The 18281-nt window shown below is 43.0% G+C and overlaps 1 protein-coding gene across 1 annotated transcript; it reads right to left on the reverse strand.

The window, feature by feature from the left end:
• Window positions 1-1612: 1612 nt before the first annotated feature.
• angptl4 (angiopoietin-like 4) lies at window positions 1613-17500 on the reverse strand. Its single transcript, XM_053438877.1, has 8 exons — window positions 17483-17500; window positions 7470-8115; window positions 6571-6681; window positions 6379-6463; window positions 3810-3923; window positions 3572-3667; window positions 3045-3329; window positions 1613-2950 (listed from the first exon to the last, which is right to left on the reverse strand). The coding sequence occupies exons 2-8, from the start codon at window positions 7995-7997 to the stop codon at window positions 2766-2768; spliced, it is 1404 nt and encodes a 467-aa protein (XP_053294852.1). The 5' UTR covers window positions 7998-8115; window positions 17483-17500; the 3' UTR covers window positions 1613-2765.
• Between the last annotated feature and the right edge of the window lie 781 nt (window positions 17501-18281).

Consider the following 18281-nt stretch of genomic DNA (forward strand, 5'->3'; position numbering starts at 1 on the left):
TTAATTTCTGGACTATTTCATATTTAGCCACCTTACAGATATGAGCATGACAGATTTCCAATTTTCTCATGTTTGCTAGCTAGATAAATGTGGACCCCATTCTTTAAGGACCACTTGGTAAGATGTGGAACACCTGTTGGGAGTACTGGGATGAAGCCTACATGTACTCAGGTTCAGTACAAGTCCACCAGTGCTACCTCTTCATCTAACTGTTCTTTTCAAGTCACTTTATGCATCTGCTCCTCCATAGTTCAAAGATGCATTTTTATGGCCATACGTTTTACTTTGCCACGCTTTGACAACTTCTTTCGTTGTACAGTAGAAGTTTTTTGTATGTGCAAAGCATAAGATCTTGTAAACTGTGATTCTTGTTTAAATTCAACCTTCTAACAGTATGAGTACAGCTGAAACAGTAAATTAACTGATTTTGTCATTACGTCTTTTCACGATTTCAGCTTTTCAAATGTGAGATCTTGCTTATTTAAAATAACGTAAAGGTTCAGACAATTGGCTTGTATTATGAAGGAGCCACGTTGGGCTATTGTGATATAAAACATTTAAAAATAGCCCCGTCTTAACCAACTGTAGCAGTACGGACTATATGGGCTGTACAAATAAAATGTATGCTTAAAACACGAGCAATAATCGGTGCAGTAGTTTGAGCGTTTTCTGTGAGTGTGTCACCTAATGCGCTTTTGGTTGTTCTCTGCAGGTCTCGAGTGCTGGGTGCTGCAGCACTCTATAGTCGACCTTGGAGGTCAGATGAGATCAAACCTCATCGGATCAGCTGTTACAGAGGTTGATCCTTAACCACTTGTCAGTGCTTTGAGGATCACTTCGGATGAAGCATTAACAGTAAGCCCAACACGGAGGGAGAAAGTGGTGAGCTGAAAATTCAAAGTGACACCTTAAAGCCACTGCTTCTATAATATGACCAAGCTGGTAAAGTCATTACGATCTGCCACGTGTGGCTCAATAAAATATGGAGGTTAGATTAGTTCTACTCTGCGTGATGGGACCTGAAGTCAGGTCCCAAAGAAAATCTCTGCATCAAGAAAAGTTCAGAGGATAAATTTAAAAAAAAATCCGATTTTTGTTCTCAGATGTGAATTAATTGACGACCATGTCGGGCAACTGCAACTTGCCATTTTGGAATCATGTAATCAATGCTTGTATTGGATTCCTCCATCAAGGGCCAACAGTTCCCTGATATTCAATCAAACTGCACCAATCTTCACACACTCATAGATATCAGTTCATTATATATGCCTGATCTATTTCACATAAACATACGTCTGGATCTGCCCTGAAAGTTAATGGCTCATACCCCACCCTTCCACCATATTTAAATAAAATAAAAACAGTAGTTTTTTAAATCCTGCTAAAAGATATACTTACAACAATGAAAACCCAGCCTCCTTGGCTGAAGTAAAAATGCATCTGAACATGGGCCTATCCACTCATATCGACTCTAATTGTGGTTATATTTTCTCTACATGTTTGTGTAATGATATTTTTGTGAAATATTTGTGACTTAGTTCTTTGATCATGTAACTATAATATGTGAGGGTACTACTTTAAGTGGCACATAATACACAGACAAATAGCAATATTAGTTTAAATCAATTTTATTGGCTCATTTTGGCCAAACGATTGGTATTTTCTCTTAAAAAAACAATCTTACATCTGTTAAACACATAAAATATAAATTACAAACAGGCAGCACCAGAAATATATATATATTGATTCTTTACAATAATTTAAATAAGAAAATGGGACCTCTAAAACAACAGACTCTCAAGTAACGACAAAACGGATAGTGTCACGACAGGAAAACAGGAACATTTACATTTCTGAAAAACACAGACGACATTTCTGCATACACTATTTACAATAACCATGCCTTCTCCTCTTTAAAGCAGTCAATATGACTTGACATCACCTAAATCTCCACAGAAAAGTTTAAGACAGTGAAGAAAATGCGTATTTTGAAGCAGGATGTACAAAAGGCTGGAATGGTTCTCATTGCCCCGTGTTCTGCTTTCTGACGTCTTAACCCACTCTCTGCATCGTAATCCTAGTTTACAGTGATTTTATAACTTAATATAATGCTTCGAAAACACTAATCTCATCCTCCTCGTGAGGAAAATTATGCTTTGTTTGAATTAAGTCACCATTTGGTCCGCACCATTGGGTTTAAAAGGCTCACTTAACTGGCCTGTATTTCACTCCTACGTGAATCCTCTACAAAATAAGAGCAGAGCAGACACTGTTTACTTGCTATGAAGCCACATTCAAACTCAACAGCGGTCTACACAACTCTGGTGACGAGTCGCGACATGTTGGAGATGTTCTGTGGCTCACAGCACAGTAGACAGGCCTAGGCTCGCCCCGAAGCTCTCCTGACTAGGGGCCCGTGCCAACAGATGGAGTCAACCACAATGGTTGAATGGTAGAATGATAGAAATGCAATTTGTCTGTGGCTTTAGGTGCAGGGCAGGAATCTGCTTGTCTCTCAGAGAAAAGAGCAATGGAAACGTGGAACTCCTTAAAAGTGGGTTCTCTTTGCTTCTATTTTGAGGACCTTGGATCTGGTAGGTTAAGTCTTCCTCACTGGGACACAACCAGGGAAATGGAAAACCTCTATCTCATCAACCAAGCACCAAGAAAGGAAAGAACAGTCCAATATCGACTTCTTCCCTCCACCCCCCACCCCCCCATCGTCTCTGTGTCTTGACCTGTTTCTCATTGTCTCTTGCTACTCTTTATGACTTGTTCTCAATCGCAGCGGGGGCGATCATAATCATGCTGGTCTTCAGGGGATAGTAGCGGCCTCTCCAGGTCTTCCAGAAGATGCCCTGCTTCCTCTGGTGTCGCTGCTTGGGAGGAGGACTCTGGAAGTATCTACCGTTGAGGTTGGAGCGACCACAGTTACTGAACCACCAACCACCTGTAAAGACAAGGAAGAATATCACATTTGATTCTGCCATTAAGCCCAAACCAATAGAGTGGTTTTGTCAGTGGGATTGTCATTTGCAACTCACCAGAAAGGTGCTTGGCGCAGTTGAGGTCGTTTTTCTGGTCGTTGTCTTGGTCACTGGTGGAGAAAGGCAGACCACTGGTGGCGTCTGTCCCCAGGGAAGTCTCCAAGGTACTGAAAGTGCCGACCTCCATAGTCTGGAGCGTGTACTTTGTTTCCTCTCCTCCCAGACGGAAGGGCAGGCGGACGGATGCGAAGTCATCACCCCAGTCGGAGAGCTTGATGTTGAGGATGTAGCCGCCATCTTTAGCGATGGTGTGGATCTTTTCAAGACCCAACCAGAACTCCCCTGGAGAAGACAAAGAAGGGTAGAGGGAGTTAGAAAACTGCCCTCAGCCGAAGTACCGTCTCCTGCTTCCGTTTTCCAAGCTGATCTATGATTAGGTGCATTTGGGAGGCCGCCTCCTGCCTCTTGATGCCCTGGCTCTAAATACTGTTATGCTGCGTGAACTAATCCGGCCCTGGCCCGGCCATTGAGCACCTGGCAGGTTTAGGTAGGGACAGTGACGACAAAGTGAAAAGAGCATTTACCATTCAGGTTGCCAAAGCCTTTCTGATAGGCGTGCCATTGCTGGTCAAAGTCCACTGAGCCGTCTTGGCGTCTTTGGATCACTGTCCATCCGCCATCTAGTTAGAAATACAAAAAGAGGTCGATCAGAAAAGGTCTTATTGGTCAAAACAAACAGAGACTTAATGTCTGAGTAGTTAGTGAATCTTGACCAAGCACTCCATCATGAAACAAAATGGGCAAAAGTTAAACCCCACATACCAACTGTCATCTCACAGAAGACTTTAAAGGGCTCTGCGTTGATTGGCTTGATGGTGTAGACCCCGCTGGTGGTCTCTCCTCTGAGGAACAGCTCATGGCAGTCTGACGCCACCTCTACAAGAGAAACAGAGGGAAACAACTCAACGAGGGAAACAACAAACAGCTCCAGTATCACTGCAACAAGTCTAAACAGCATGATTACCTTTCGCCTACGCTGCTGGGAATGCTATTTATACATGACACATTGAACTCATGTATTTTTCTTAAGCTTCACAACCCTGAACTTTGTGCTGTTACTGTGAAACAGAGAAGTGTGTTATGTTGAAGGGGCATTCATGAATCAGAGCTTCTTTACTCTACCCAGCTTTTGTATTGTTTGTAGGTCTATCATCATAGGGAACCTCTCAGCGGCAGGTTTCTTTGCACCTGTGAGAGCGAGAGTGTTTTGAAAATAAGACTATCGCTGCATGTGAGCGTATCTGTGAGTCTGGAGATATGAACGTGCAGCCGATAGAACCTTTGACCCAGCCTCAACAACAGAGAGAGTGAGTGGGAACGGCTTTCTTGTGTATAAATATGACCCTTCTCCCAGTTACAAAGCAGACTTCCCTCTTTTACAGCTGCTTGGTGCTCCAATCTATTGAGTTGCACACTACTACGCTTTTACACCCCTCTCAGAGTCCACCCTCCCCTTGCCTCGGCACTCAGCACGCCTCCCTCACGTGCGCCTCAGCCAGTCAGGGATGCAGGCGTGCATGGCTGCTGCATGCACAGCGAGTGATCAGGGGGTAATGGGGCGGAGGGGGGCTGCTGCTGTAGTGGGCGAATCGGAGACAGCAGCAATACAAAGCAGGCGACTCCAACTGAAGCTGTCATGTGGATCATGTGGCTGAAGACTAATAGCACCCCTCTAGTAATCCCTATCTCATCATGGATGGCATTGTCACATGATATATTTACACAAGGAAAGGTCTAATGATTCAAATTATTCTTTTCATTGTTTGCTGAATATTCGCCGGGTTATTGTTTCAGCTTCAGGTTTCCCAGTGTGTGTGGGATGACCTCTCCTCTAGGGGTATGAACTCTTGTGCTCGTAGTCAGCCTCGGGGGTTAGAGGTTCTCCTGAACTTTGGCACACTTCTTTTTTCCTTACAATCGGGAAAAGGAGGAGATGGGAGCTGGAGGTGAGGAGTTTGCATGAAGGGATGGGGGAGGAGAGGAGAGGAGAGGATGACCGAAGTGGAGGAGGGGGATGTCTGACTCCCTGACAGATCTAGGGGAAAGGTTGCTCATTCTTGCCGGATCCTCAAATGTTTGTTTTACACAAAGGGGGTGGATGTCTGTAAAAGCAGTGGTTGGAGGGGTCTTCAAAACAGTGACATATATCTGTACAAAGTTCACAGATAAATTTAGACCACCTTTCCTCAATCCCTGCTGTTTCCCCCTGATTTTCTTGGCTCAGGCACAAGGGCAATAATCTGAGGGAACATTGCATGCAAGATTTCTTCAAAGCCTTGGCTGTTTCCTGGCTTCCCTCTACTACCCCCCCCCCCCCCCCCCCACCGCCCCACACACACACACCAAAGAAATGATCAGTGTGAGTAATCCCATTGAGCTGTGTGACCCTGGCTGAACACTCCCAGAGACTCGTGAACTTTCCCCCAGTTGAAACCTCGCCAGAGGAACCTGTTCTTTTTTTCTTCATTCCTCAAAATCCTGCTGATGTCAGAGCTCTGAGGTATAATTGTGATTGGCTGGCTGAACTCAACTGTTGCCTCAGCCCTGTTCACCTTTCACCTACTTCTCATCTGTGGCCACCAGAACCAGGGACGCAAGTTCAATATCACTCTGGTTCATTATTATAGTGTACTTATTCATCCTCCTCATCGTGTGTGAAGACTGAACCATCCTAAGGTGAGACCAAAAAACTGTGGCTGTCTCTCAGCTCTTGCACATTTGGTTTGCATGCAGTCTGGTACAGTCTGGATGAAAGAAGTCATTGTGACCACTGGTCCAGTCGCAGTTCACTTCAGATGGGAGCAGCAGCTGCTTGGCGTGGCTGCACGCTGTGGGCATCATTTACCGCCTCTTACAATTACTGTACGCCACAGTGAGGACGGCACAGGCAAAATAGAGACTTACTCTGTCAGTGTTTATGTCCCATTTTAGATTCTCCACTGCTGTTTATCCAAATGGATGTCTTTGTCTGTGGTCATTTGCAATTAATCTATAAAGTATGTTGTGTTTCTTTGGCCTAATTCATTTTTTATCCAACTTATCTTCACTTGCTTTACACGTGTTATTGTGTTAATGTTATCCTGAATTAACTGAACGATGTAATTGGGATTTTAAGAGCTCAAAGACACAGCGGTGGCCTCTTACTTGCATCATGCTGAGCAGAGGAGCGTGTCCCATATTGATTCAGTCCCTTGATTTTAATTGCCAGTGATTTAAGCTTCTTTAAGGCCTTAAACTAAACAGATGGTCTGCTACATTTGGCGTCACTTTTGTCCAGTCGACTTAAGACGGTGTCAACAGGGGATTTCAGACGCTTCCTGGCTTTACTTACCAACTGGTGAGTCGCCTTGCTCCACAATGCCACTGCGCTCTGTGTTGCTGCTCCTTGGGGAGGGTCTCTGCTTTGATTGCTGGATCTGTGAAAAATAAGTTATGAATCAGTGATGAAAATAATAAAAATACGTGGCAACACTTGCTTAGATGTGAAATGGGGACATGTTGGTTTGCTGGTTCGCATGCTCACATGACTCTGCAGGGTCCTGATCCGCACATTCTGCTTGTCAAGCTTCTCCTGTTGAAGTCTGATCCTCTCCATCAGGTCATCAATGCGTCTGTTTTGAGCCTCCAGCATCAGCTGACAGAGAAATAAAACACGGGTACAAATTTTGAGTATTTTATTAACTTTATTCCACACTGTGCCTGTGCATAAAATCAAGGCACAGTAGCTGTTGCAAGAGAAGCACATTGAAAAGCCTGAGACACAGACATTCACATCCTTCTATGACGAGCATTTGTCCTTTCCAGCCGGCTGTTGTGTGCTTATGTAACTCCCTTACAGCGCGGGATTTTCCACCCCACTATAAAGCCTTTCAGGCTCACATACTGCTTTGTAAAGGTTGAGCTTCCAAAAGAGCACAACCAGTATCGTTCCACTGTGTGTCATAAGGCCGAATAATCTGCAGGTTGTAAAAATGTGACAGCTGTGTAAACTTATTCACACCTTGTTGTAGCTGTGTGCGTGCAGATTCCTTTGTCTGGCAGCCTTTACTGTTCCCCTATATGTCCTGCACATGCTTTCTCCATGCTGAGCAGCCTTGTTAACCAACCCCCCTTCACTCCACTACACCCACCACTCACTCACCCGCTGTACACTTGTCTTTGAGCTGAGAGAAAAAAAGCCTCACCAATAGCCCACGCATGCTGTACATTCATTAACTTGAAGAATACTTCAGCAATGCAACAACAATAATTACTTCAGAAGGCTTTAGGGTTATATTTTGTAAAAGAATACCTTGCACATGGTGGAAAGGCTCATTTACAGCCAAACTGACCAATGTAACTACTCCTGTTCTAACATATTTCTGCCTTCTTAACCAAATTATCTTCATCAACACCCAAAGACAGAAAAGCTTATATTCTCACCTGGATGTTGTGAGCATCACTCTTGTTCTTGGCACCGGCATTAGTGTCAGACAGCCCTGGCTCTCCCTGCAGCATGCTGTCCACCTTCTCCTCCAGCCGGTTCATCCTCTCGCTCATTGTCCTCCTCTCCTGCTGCATCTCCTCCGCCTTCTCCCTAAGCTCGGCGGTGACGTTCAGCAGCTGCCCCTCTCTGTCCTCCAGCCCCCGGGCCTGAACCTTCAGGGCTTCCCCCTCCACGCGCAGCTTCTGGCTTTCCTTCCCCAGCTCGGCCACCGTGCGATTGAAGACCTTCAGCTTGGTGGAAATGTCCCTCATCTGGACTTTGGTTTTGTCCACATGCTCCTTCAGCCCCTGGCCCAGTTGCAGCAGGCCATGGGCGATGACATTCACGTCATCCCACGCTGCGTACTGTACACGCTTCTCCTTTGCAGCACTGCCGGATGCTGAGCCACCTTTCTTCTCCAAAGGGAAACCTGTGGCCATGAGCACCACCAGGCAGAGAGTCAGAGTTGCCAGTGTCGTCTTCATTTCTCCTCTTGTCCTGAACTTGACGTCTTGCTGTGAAATGTGGGTTCTTGTTGCAGAGGTGTGCAGTGTCCTGCTCCTGTCTTGGTGAGTTGGATGAGTTCAGGGCTCAGGCTCCTGTCTGAACAGCCACAGCACCACTGTTATATAGTTTCACAGCCCTCAACTCTGAGCCGCCTGTGATTGGCCAGCCGCAGAGAGGGAGGGGTGCAGTTAATCTCAGGTTTCTGTCCCTCCTCCTGCTCCCTGTTAACTATTCATGTTAGAGGCAGAGGAGGGACATGATATAACAAAAAGATTGTCTTTCATCCCTGCACTGTGGGAGAGGGACATTATCTCAGGAGGAAACTGAAGATTTGATATCCCCACCAGGGAAACAACTCCTATTGTTGAATTAACACCATGTTTCATTCCTGAATAAGCCAGCTAATCCATTCATCTGCTCAAGAACATCCCAGAAGTGGTTGATAGTGATATCAGAACCAGGATAATGCTCATAAAAATAGAATGCGTCTGTTTGCATAATTATTTCTATATTAATTGTCTGTGCAGAACATGGGTTATATATTAAGATATATAAACAGTGACGGGTCAAAATAAATGTACTCTGCTGGATTATGAAAGTAAAAGTGGTGAATGTCAATCTGGGCCACCCACGCTGAAAAATGACTGCCCCGACCTTAAGTGAACTTGTCACCATTTGAGCCTCCGCTTCATGTCAGTATTTCACACTGTCATAAAGTGTTTTCCATGTCCTGTAACCTCCCTCCATTATATCAGTAATTCAGTGTCTTACTTGTTTCCCTGCCTCTCAGGATCATGTGCTGTCGTGTACTTAGTAGGTTAGTTAAGTGCAATTCAAATTCATTTTTATCAAGGAATCTGGTTATTATTTTTTGTACATAACTGATAAAGAATTCAGGCAGAATTAGGGAACATGACTTGATCTGCAACACAAACAGAATATTTTGGTATTCAGTAGATACTGTTATATAAAATGATATGGCTTTAAAAACAGATATTTGACTGAATCTGTTATGATTAAATATTTGTTTTAATCCCTAATTTCTCTATACATTCAATCATTAGCCTTCACAGCAGTCCAATAACCTTAAAAATCCAAATTGCACTCCATTCAACAAAACACTCTTCAAAGCCCAGAGAGGCAGCTATTGTGGAACAAACACTAATCATCACTTCTTTGATACCACAAGGAATGAATGAAGTCACGCCGGGCACGTCAGGGAGAGGAACATAGTCGCTATTTGGCCTGAGGTGCTTGCTCCTCAGCAATGATTCGTTCTGTGAGGACTGTGAGAATTAGGGGAAAGTTCACAGCACAGAGAATGCCCTGATCATGTTTTTTTTTTCTTTTTTTTTTTTCAACAAGACGAGATCGCAGGCCATACGTGATCCGGGGCCACACCACAAAGAAGGCGCTGGTTTAACCCTCTCCTGTCTGCAGCCAAGACTAAGTAGGTGAAAGGTAACTGGGAGAATGCTGACGGTGCTGAGGGTATTACAGCCCTCACCTAAGTGTCTGGAATGTAACAAACATGTATTGTGTCTCCTCAAAGCCTCAGCAGAGAGGAGGTTTCCACATGGATGACAAAAATCTGCTGGGTTACAGTTAAAAATAGTAAAAAACTGGCTTTTCTTATTCAATGTGGAGTGATGCTGAGGTCAACGCGGACAGATTGTCTTTGTTCAAATGGACAAACCTGTGTTCCTTCATATCCTGTCAGCTACATCAGGATTAACCCAGAATTAGAAGGAATTTTTCCAAAGGTAAAGGAAGGAGCAGGTACAAGCAGAACCTTGGCAAATGGAAAAGACAATAGCTGAGTCTAATGACCATGTGCTACACGATCGTCATGTGCAAGTGAACAACCCACGTGCCTTTTTACATTCTCCTGGGACATCAGAGCACTTGGCAGGGATGTGAGTAGGGTGTACAGTGATGAACTGCAGGCCTTTGTTTTTTTGGCCTTGCGAGCCGATGTCTGCCTCTTATAAGGCTTAAGGATGCTTTTTTCTTTATCTAAATGCAAATGAAACATCCCCCTGATCTACAAATTTGGTAAATGTGAGTGTGGTGGTTGAGATCAATTCCAGCTGTGCAGGAAAATAGAACATTTTGATAGATCTCAATGTTGAAGTGTGACACATCAAATGACTCACACTTGTCTCAGTCATAGCCTTCCAGATAATTTCATCGTAATATAATTGTGGAGGAAACATGACTGTCTTACTCGGTCAAATGTAGAAATACAACATTGCGTTATCTGTAAAAGTGCTGCATTAAAAATTTGACTTGATGTACATTAGTTTGATAAAAAATGATGTCAACATTAGGCTCCTTATTATGTAGTATAATCTATTTCAGATGAAATATATGATATTGGATATTGGATCAAACTAAACCTGTGCCAAGGTCTTCACCCCTGTCCGTTTGTAAGTTGTTTTTTCTGTCAATTAGAAGGACAGATTTTCACGAAACTTAGTGGAAGGATGCGGTATGGGTCGGGGAAGAACCCATTTCCCTTTGGTGTGGATCAGGCTCATGGGGCTGATCCAGAAATTTCTTTAACACTGCGTCGCTTGGCCAATTTTCAACATTTTCACCATTTCCCCAGAAAATACTTTATGGATCTGGATTTTAGAAATCAGGTTTATTTATAATTGTGTGAAATTAGGTGCAGCTCTGATTGAATCATGTTGTGAGGAAGCCTTTTAGTAATAACCAAATAAGTTCCAAATTATCCCACTGGCTAAAGTATAATATATTATATTATCAAAATGTAGTGAGTATAACTTAAAGTAAAGTACATTAGAAGTACCTCTAAATTGTACTTAGGATAAATGTGTTCAGTTATTTTCCACCATTGAATTCCATCCTGAGACGACTGCAACCAGTTCTGACGAGAAGAACCAGCAGACTTATCATCAGGTTGCCACTAGACATAATATACTAACTTCAGACCCAACGGTTTCAACAAATATCTGTTTTATTTGTTTAATATCTGCTGTGATGTACGCGGTTGTCAGGAATCAGTCCTGTCATTTATACTTTTAAAACCACAGTCATATGTTACTGATCACCACCAGATCCTCTGCCCGTCACAGCTGCTTATTCAATTTCCCCAAAATGTCCGCTCCCATGTTCAGCCGGCATGTTAACCTTTTACCCAGATTCCAAACACAGAACATCTGTAAATCCCAGTGCCGCCCCCAACTTAGTCATGTACGAGAGGATGGAAAGAGAGAGAGGAAGTCAAAATAAAAAAAAAAAACAGGTGCTGGATCCTGTTGGAGCAGTTAACCTCTGGTTCCCATGGATAAACTGTGATCTGAGATTTTTTTCCATTTCATATTTTATTAGGGGTTTGAGGTCTTTAATATATTCTGCTTTTTCCACTTGTGTTAGCCAGAAATACATATCTGAATTTATTTCACTGATTTAAACACACAATAATAAAGATGAAGACCAGCTTTGAAACTGAAGTAAATTGTGAGGAACACAAACTACATACATTTTCACCGCACATGCTCCTGCTCAGACCGGTGAGATCTCAGCAAAGGCCTAATATTAGAATAAGGCTCTCAGTTTGACACGCATTCTTTAAGACACGCCAATGGATGTGTCACACCTCTTAGTCAGCGAAGGGGCAACCACATATCATCTGACTGATGTTCCTCATTTCTTACATCATGAGACATTCATGAGCAGCAGACCTGCAGTGACCTTTTTATCTGTCTGCCTATCCACTGGGGTTCAGGGCTGGTGAACGCAGCTCATGAATTGTGCTATGATTGAGTAGGAAAATGAGGCGCGAGGTAAAGTCAGATTATAAGCAGGGGCAGGTCTGATGATGCTGCTGGTTAGGTGCAGCCCAATCATAAATCATATATACAAACACAGATTCATATTTTTGATAGGGGTGTGGTGAGGAATGTACAGGTGGTTCGATTTATTGAATTTGCTGTGTACCCTCTCGTTCTTGGTATATGATCCCTTACAGTAGTTCATTCTCCAAAGTGGAGAGAAAAAAAGGATCTGTTTGACCTCACATCCCATCCTACCCCACCAACATGCCAAATGTAAAACATAAAAGAGAAAAACCAGTCCTTATTATTATACATCTGATTTGGAAATGTAGGTGACAAGAGAAAATCAATAATAACAATGATAAAAATAATGAGAATAAGCAAAAAACAAAAGGAAACGAGTGAACGAAAAGAGAGAGAGGGTGATTAAAAAAAAGGAAAAAGTGGAAAAGGAACGATTAAGAATTATACATAAGTGTATTAGGTTTAGCTCAGGGATTATCTTAAAGTAAACAGTTGCCTTCTTTGTTTTGCCTTTTTATTGCTGGACAGTATTTGTCTTCTGTATCCAATAACATACCTCATCAACCATCAGTGTTACAATGTGCTAGATAGATTTCTCCTCGCTCAAATCCTGATCTACAGGCGGACGTCTTCACTAACAGCATCAAAGTGTCACTAGTATCATTAATGTAAGTGTCCAGATGATTCAACCTGCACAGTGCGGATACCCTCATGGTGGTAAACCTAAATGGAATGTGTCCCTAATTAATTTCATCAGTTTAGATTGTGCTTCTGCTGCCAACGTACAAGTTTCAAACTCAAACGTTTTGCTCTCTCCTCTCAGAGGGAATGACATCACCTTTAGAAACAAGTGACCTTTTAAACTATGATTTATCCTCATCATGGGAGATAAATAACATTTTTCAGTAAGGACAGACAAACCTGCTGACCGACGCACGTGTCCTCATTAACACGCACTCCTGCACCACACAGACGTGCAGGGGAAAAAGTTTCCCCTGAACCCATTTTGCACTTCTCACTGTGTGTTGAGAACAGCAGACAGCCAGGTGAAACACACTACTGCCTCCAAGTGGTGAAGAGCAAGCGAATACCGGTACCTATTTACTCAGCCCTGACCCTTGCTCATTTATCCAGTGGGGCCCCTTTGGTGACTGCTCTACATTGTTGCCTCAGGAACTGCATGCTGAACATGGCACAGGAGCATATGAATACCTGCATCTTTTTTCCATTTTTAGCCACCAGCCGTCCTGAGAGATGATTTGTTACTCTTCACCTCTGGTTGGGTTTTGCACGAATAGGCCTGTGCAGGCAGGGACAGCGGGCAGGCAGAGGATATGAGAGACTTCCCGTGTGGACTGTTCAAATTCTGTCCTTGGACAAAGATAGTGTTCATTTTGCATCAGCATGTTTCAAGAGACTCCAGTTCCCACACACATTTTTGACGTCCCCCCTTCTACTTTTTTTTCTCTAAATCTTTAAATATCTGCATTTGATTAACTTTTAGAACATCCTGGGAACGATGAGTGTTTCAGTTTTTTGTCACTTTGGGGTCAAACACATTGTGACATAAGACACGTTACATAAGACAAAAGAACACAAAACTGCTGGCCGTGTTCTCCCTGTTTGTGCAGCTGACCGTAGACTTTAATCAACACATGCAGACATTTCATTTATCCATGTAGCCTACTTGCACACACACACACACACACACACACACACATACAGACAGTCGTCTCCTCTCGCATTCCTTACACCGCATGCTCGGCTTACACATGCATAAACTTGTGCTACATGATACAAATGAATGTGTTTTTGTTATTGCTCCTTCTGCTTGACTGGGTTGGTATTTGTTTGCCATGAGATACTTCTACTTCTCAGACTGGTCCTGAGAAACGAGGTCCTGCTGACAGACGTCCCTGAGCACATCTGTACTTCTACAGCCCCTTCATGCTTTCCCCCCTCAGTTCTTCCATCCTTCGTGGACTAAATGAGCGTCCCAGCTGGCAGGAAGCAGAAAAGTACAGAATGTACACCTATGCCATTTTGGATAATGCAAATACTTATATTCTGCAGTTGACCTCAGCAGCTGTGTATGCAGTCAGTTCTTAATGGTGCAGTAAATCTACACTGGTTTACAGTATTTTGGGGTTAGGCTCTGCCCCTGTACACCCAACAAACAAGGGCTCTCTATTTAAGATTGCAAACAGTATTAGACTTGGGCTAAATGCAAGGAAGTATGCCTTGAAGTTAGGTGAAAAATTGCAGCAGAGACTTAAAATCGTCCATATTGGAAAGTCCAGAGTTTGAAACAGCTGTAAAACAAAGCCCAAACTTGACTTTCTGAGTTTTTCTGAGAATATTTTTCATGCTTAAATAAGAATTCCACAATTTGGGAAACTTTGGGACATTTTCCCCTCGGTGGAAATTTGCTTTTTTGCAAAGACTGAAATGAGAACTTCAATATTCACATCTCATCATTCATCTCATCTAAGGGTTTAGTAAAGTGAATACAAATACTGTATTTCGTAACATGTAACTATGTTCATTTTAAAGTGCACAAATGGATACACTAATGGATACATGCAGCACTATGAGCGAGTATGGCAGCGAGTGCATCCCTCTGCAACGGCCAAACAAACCTAAATATTAATTTTTTTCAAGATGCATATATTATTTCATGAGATCACAAAAAATATCGCACCTCAAACCCATTGGATCCTTTAACCAAATCTGCACAAAAACTCCTCCTTGGCTCATGTCCCTTCTCGCTGCCAAGTTTGGTGCAGATTGGCGTCTTACTTTTGGCAATCCTGCTGAAAGATGAGTAAGTCACGCCAACAAACAACGTGGGTGTAATCCTATGCTCCCTGGCAGTTGTTACTGATCTATATCAAAAACACGTGTTTTTTTACAAATCCTTGTTCTGTAAAATACTCTTTACTCAGAAAAAGAATCCAGCTGGAGACCAAAACAACCCTAACCCTAAGGTCAAGGATGAATTCCATGCTAAATGCAGTAACTGTGAATAACTCGAAGACATATTGACATTGTCTGGGGATTGTGCTCGAATGGGGCAGCTGTGGGTGCTGAACGAGCTCTCCAGAACACATCTCTTACATTTAGGACTCATAGCATCAGATGTGATGCAGATAGCTCTTTAGCCTCCCCCATGGACTTGTTAAAAAGAAGGTCTCCCCTTGATGACGCATCTGTGTCCCAAAAATTAGGCCCTTGCCGATGTGCCCCAAGCCCGATTCCCATGAACCAATGTGAAACACTTGAGCACACAGACTATTTTTGGCACAGAGTGAGGAGCACTTGAGGCTGCTGGGTATAAATCACAATGATGCCAATTTATTGCCCCATTAATTTGATCAGGAGTGGAAGTGGAAGCAGTGGGACTGAGGAGACACTTGAAGTGAAGACAGGTTTAAATGTGAATGAGGTCTGTTTTGGGGAAAGATGGGGTATCATGGCAGAGAGCCTCTTACTGTCGAGTGCGAAGCAGCTGGTGGTTTGGAGAAGTGGAAGGAAAGAGGGCTTGGATCACAGAAGTGTTTTTCCAAATATGAAAAAATCGTGCTCGTTACAGATTAGTTTATGATGATGATGTTTGGAGAAAGCCAGGCCAGCTGTTTCCATCAGTTTGCAGCCTTTATGCTTAAATAAGTTAACCAACTGCTAATAGCTTCAAAGGTATTTTACAGAAATTAGAAAACTATGCTTTTGATATTACCTTTAGTGAAGTGTTTTAGTGTTTGTCTGGTGGCCTTGATTTAGATTTACAGTTTTAAATGAGTCAAGAGGAGGTGCAGGTTTGTGAAGGAAACATTTAATTGAAAAGCAACCAGTGCACTTCAAGAATAACAATCTGTCAGGTTGAGTCCATGACTAACCATCTGTTTAGTCACTCCCTTTAAACCGCTATAATCTCCAATGACTGATCTCTGACCCGACATAATCTCAAATCCTGAAATCTAATTGAGATTGTGTTGTCCCACCGAGTGCTTTGTTTGTTTTGGAGCTTTGGAGGTAAAACAGGCTGCAAATCCTTTTTTTGTTTAGCATGCACAGAGATTTTTGTCCATCTGAAATAATTTGTGGTGGTATTTTGTGTTGTTTTATTTCTCTGTGGAGGTAGAGCAGGTTGTCCACTTACCAGAAGGGCGGTGGTTTGGATCCCATGTCTCCCCATTCCGATACTGAATCCCTAATTGCTGAACGGGCAGTGTGCGATTGATGTGCGATAAATAAAGTGCTGCACATAGCAGCACTGTATGAAAGTGTTTGTGAATGGGTGAATGGCAAAACTCTAGTGTAAAGCGCTTTGAGTGGTCGTGAAGATGAAAATCACTATGTTAATACAAACCATTCACCATTTACCTGGCAGTCTTAATTTAACATGATCCATTCTTTGTGCCTGGGTTGAAATTAGAGGTGATCACTGCCAACAGGAGGTCAATTGGTGGCACCATCATTTCTCAGCTGTCCAGTCAAAAATCTTTCCCCCATGTGAGCCCTATACTGACTCACTGAGCAGATATGCAACACTGACATAAATTACAGGTCAAAGCAAAACCTGAGGGTTAGAGTAACCTGGCAATATTTCTTCCCCTCAAACTTGGAATTCACCTCCTCAAATTCCAAGTTTACTCCTTCTCAATACTGACCCAGCGTGAGTGTCTCCTTATCTCTATTTCAATGTGTCAGAGTGTGTAGCCACTGGAACTTGAATGCTATCAAGTTTGTTTTTGTTTCTGGCTGCTTTTCATCATATTGTTCTTGTAGTTAAAGCACAGGCTGTATATAAAGATGGACGGCTCCCTAAAAGTTAAGCCAAGCGTCTCTTTTGCCACCTGGTGGCTGCCTGCAGTAAAGGTTATCAATCCCACCTCCACCATTTTAGTGGGTGGGACATGGAGAAAACCAAGAAGTCAAAATACACGATGAATAAATGTATTCTGTCATTTATGGTAGTTCTTCACACTGACGTTTGTTCAAGTGTTCATTTATCCTTAGATTGGTTAATTAGTTAGTTGATGCCAGACAAACAGGGTGAAAGTCATGTTTGACAGCTGAGACCCGATTTTTTTGAGCGATAACCCAGATGACCACTGCTCAGACTCTGGCTCCAAATGCACAAGTTGGTAGCGTTTGTATTTGGGATATTTTGGCTTGATTTCTGGATATTGGGAGAAAGTGGAGACGGGCCGTCCATCTTTAAATACGGCCAATGAGCTCAACCTTTAACCCAGATGTTGTTTAGTAATGGATTTTTTGAAATCTTTATTTAAGATGACTAATATGATGATTATCTGTCACAATATTTAGAAGCAGTCATGAAAGTCATGCTGGGTACACAATTCATGTCTGCACTAGAAACTTGTTACTCACCAGGAGATAATAGATGGTTCAGATAGACATGGTAAAGGATGATGGAAAATGGGAGCGTTTCTTGCCAAGAAGTAGATACAACAGCTACAGAAAATTGATATAACATCTCTGTCACATCAATCTTCTCATTTACCGCTCAGCAACATGAATGGACATATCAAAAATGTTGAACTGCCCCTTTAGGGCCATATCAAGGAGGAAAACTGATCAGGCTGTTATGAGGCTTAAAGGTAAATACTTACTCTATCCCTCAGGTGAAGTTCGAACTCTCACCTATAACCGGCCTCATGTATCACAGCAATAAAACAAGCCTGATCACATCAGGTTCGCCCTCGGTGCTGCACAGGCGCCCCTGCTGCTGCAACGACACCTGTCTGTGTGCAGCCAGAACACAGTGTCAGTGTTTGTGTCAGTCGAGGGGACAGAGTCCGCGGAGGTTTGTTTTGACAGTGTTTGCTAAAGGTCATATGCCACAGAGAGATTCAAAACAGCCCTTTGTCGACCCGGCCCTGTCACCTCCACAACAAGCTTCATTATTATCAGCAGCCGAGCGCGTGACCCTGTGTTTCGGCCCCGTCGCCTTTTTTCTGTCTGTCTGTGCACCTGCCATTTGGGCTGTGACATTGTGGTGCAGGGAACGATATTCCACAAGTTACATGCACTGCGGGGGACGGGACGGAGCCTTCGGGAAAATAAATGGATGGCTTGTTTTTCCGACCTTCACACCATGATGTCTCCCCCTTGTGCACTTTCGCTCACATAAAAGTGAATCAAACAGGTCCAAGCTGTGTTTGGCTTGTTGTTGTCATCCTTCAAGCTGTCCTCTCCTCATTACATCCTTCCTGGTCTTCTATGTAGAACTTTGTTTTTTTTTTTGGTTGTTCATCAGTGTTGCTCTTACAGATATTCAACAGTTTTTGTCATTTGAGTGTCCTCGATTAAATGTATTTCCTTGAGAACAGATTAAAGGAGTTAGGGCCGAGTGCTTTTGCAAACAGATGAACTTGATAAGCATGTTTCGAGTATGAGATGCGCTTTGCA

This window comes from Pleuronectes platessa, chromosome 13, assembly GCF_947347685.1.
Source record: "Pleuronectes platessa chromosome 13, fPlePla1.1, whole genome shotgun sequence".
Taxonomy (NCBI): domain Eukaryota; kingdom Metazoa; phylum Chordata; class Actinopteri; order Pleuronectiformes; family Pleuronectidae; genus Pleuronectes; species Pleuronectes platessa.

Excerpts from the sequence above, each read along its gene's own strand:
- angptl4 (XM_053438877.1), bottom strand. The coding sequence starts at position 7,997 with ATGAAGACGACACTGGCAACTCTGACTCTCTGCCTGGTGGTGCTCATG. Across the intron at positions 6,464-6,570 it reads TCAGGACCCTGCAGAGTCAT|ATCCAGCAATCAAAGCAGAG; the intron begins GTGAGCATGCGA and ends TATTTTTCACAG. Across the intron at positions 3,330-3,571 it reads AGGCTTTGGCAACCTGAATG|GGGAGTTCTGGTTGGGTCTT; the intron begins GTAAATGCTCTT and ends TGTCTTCTCCAG.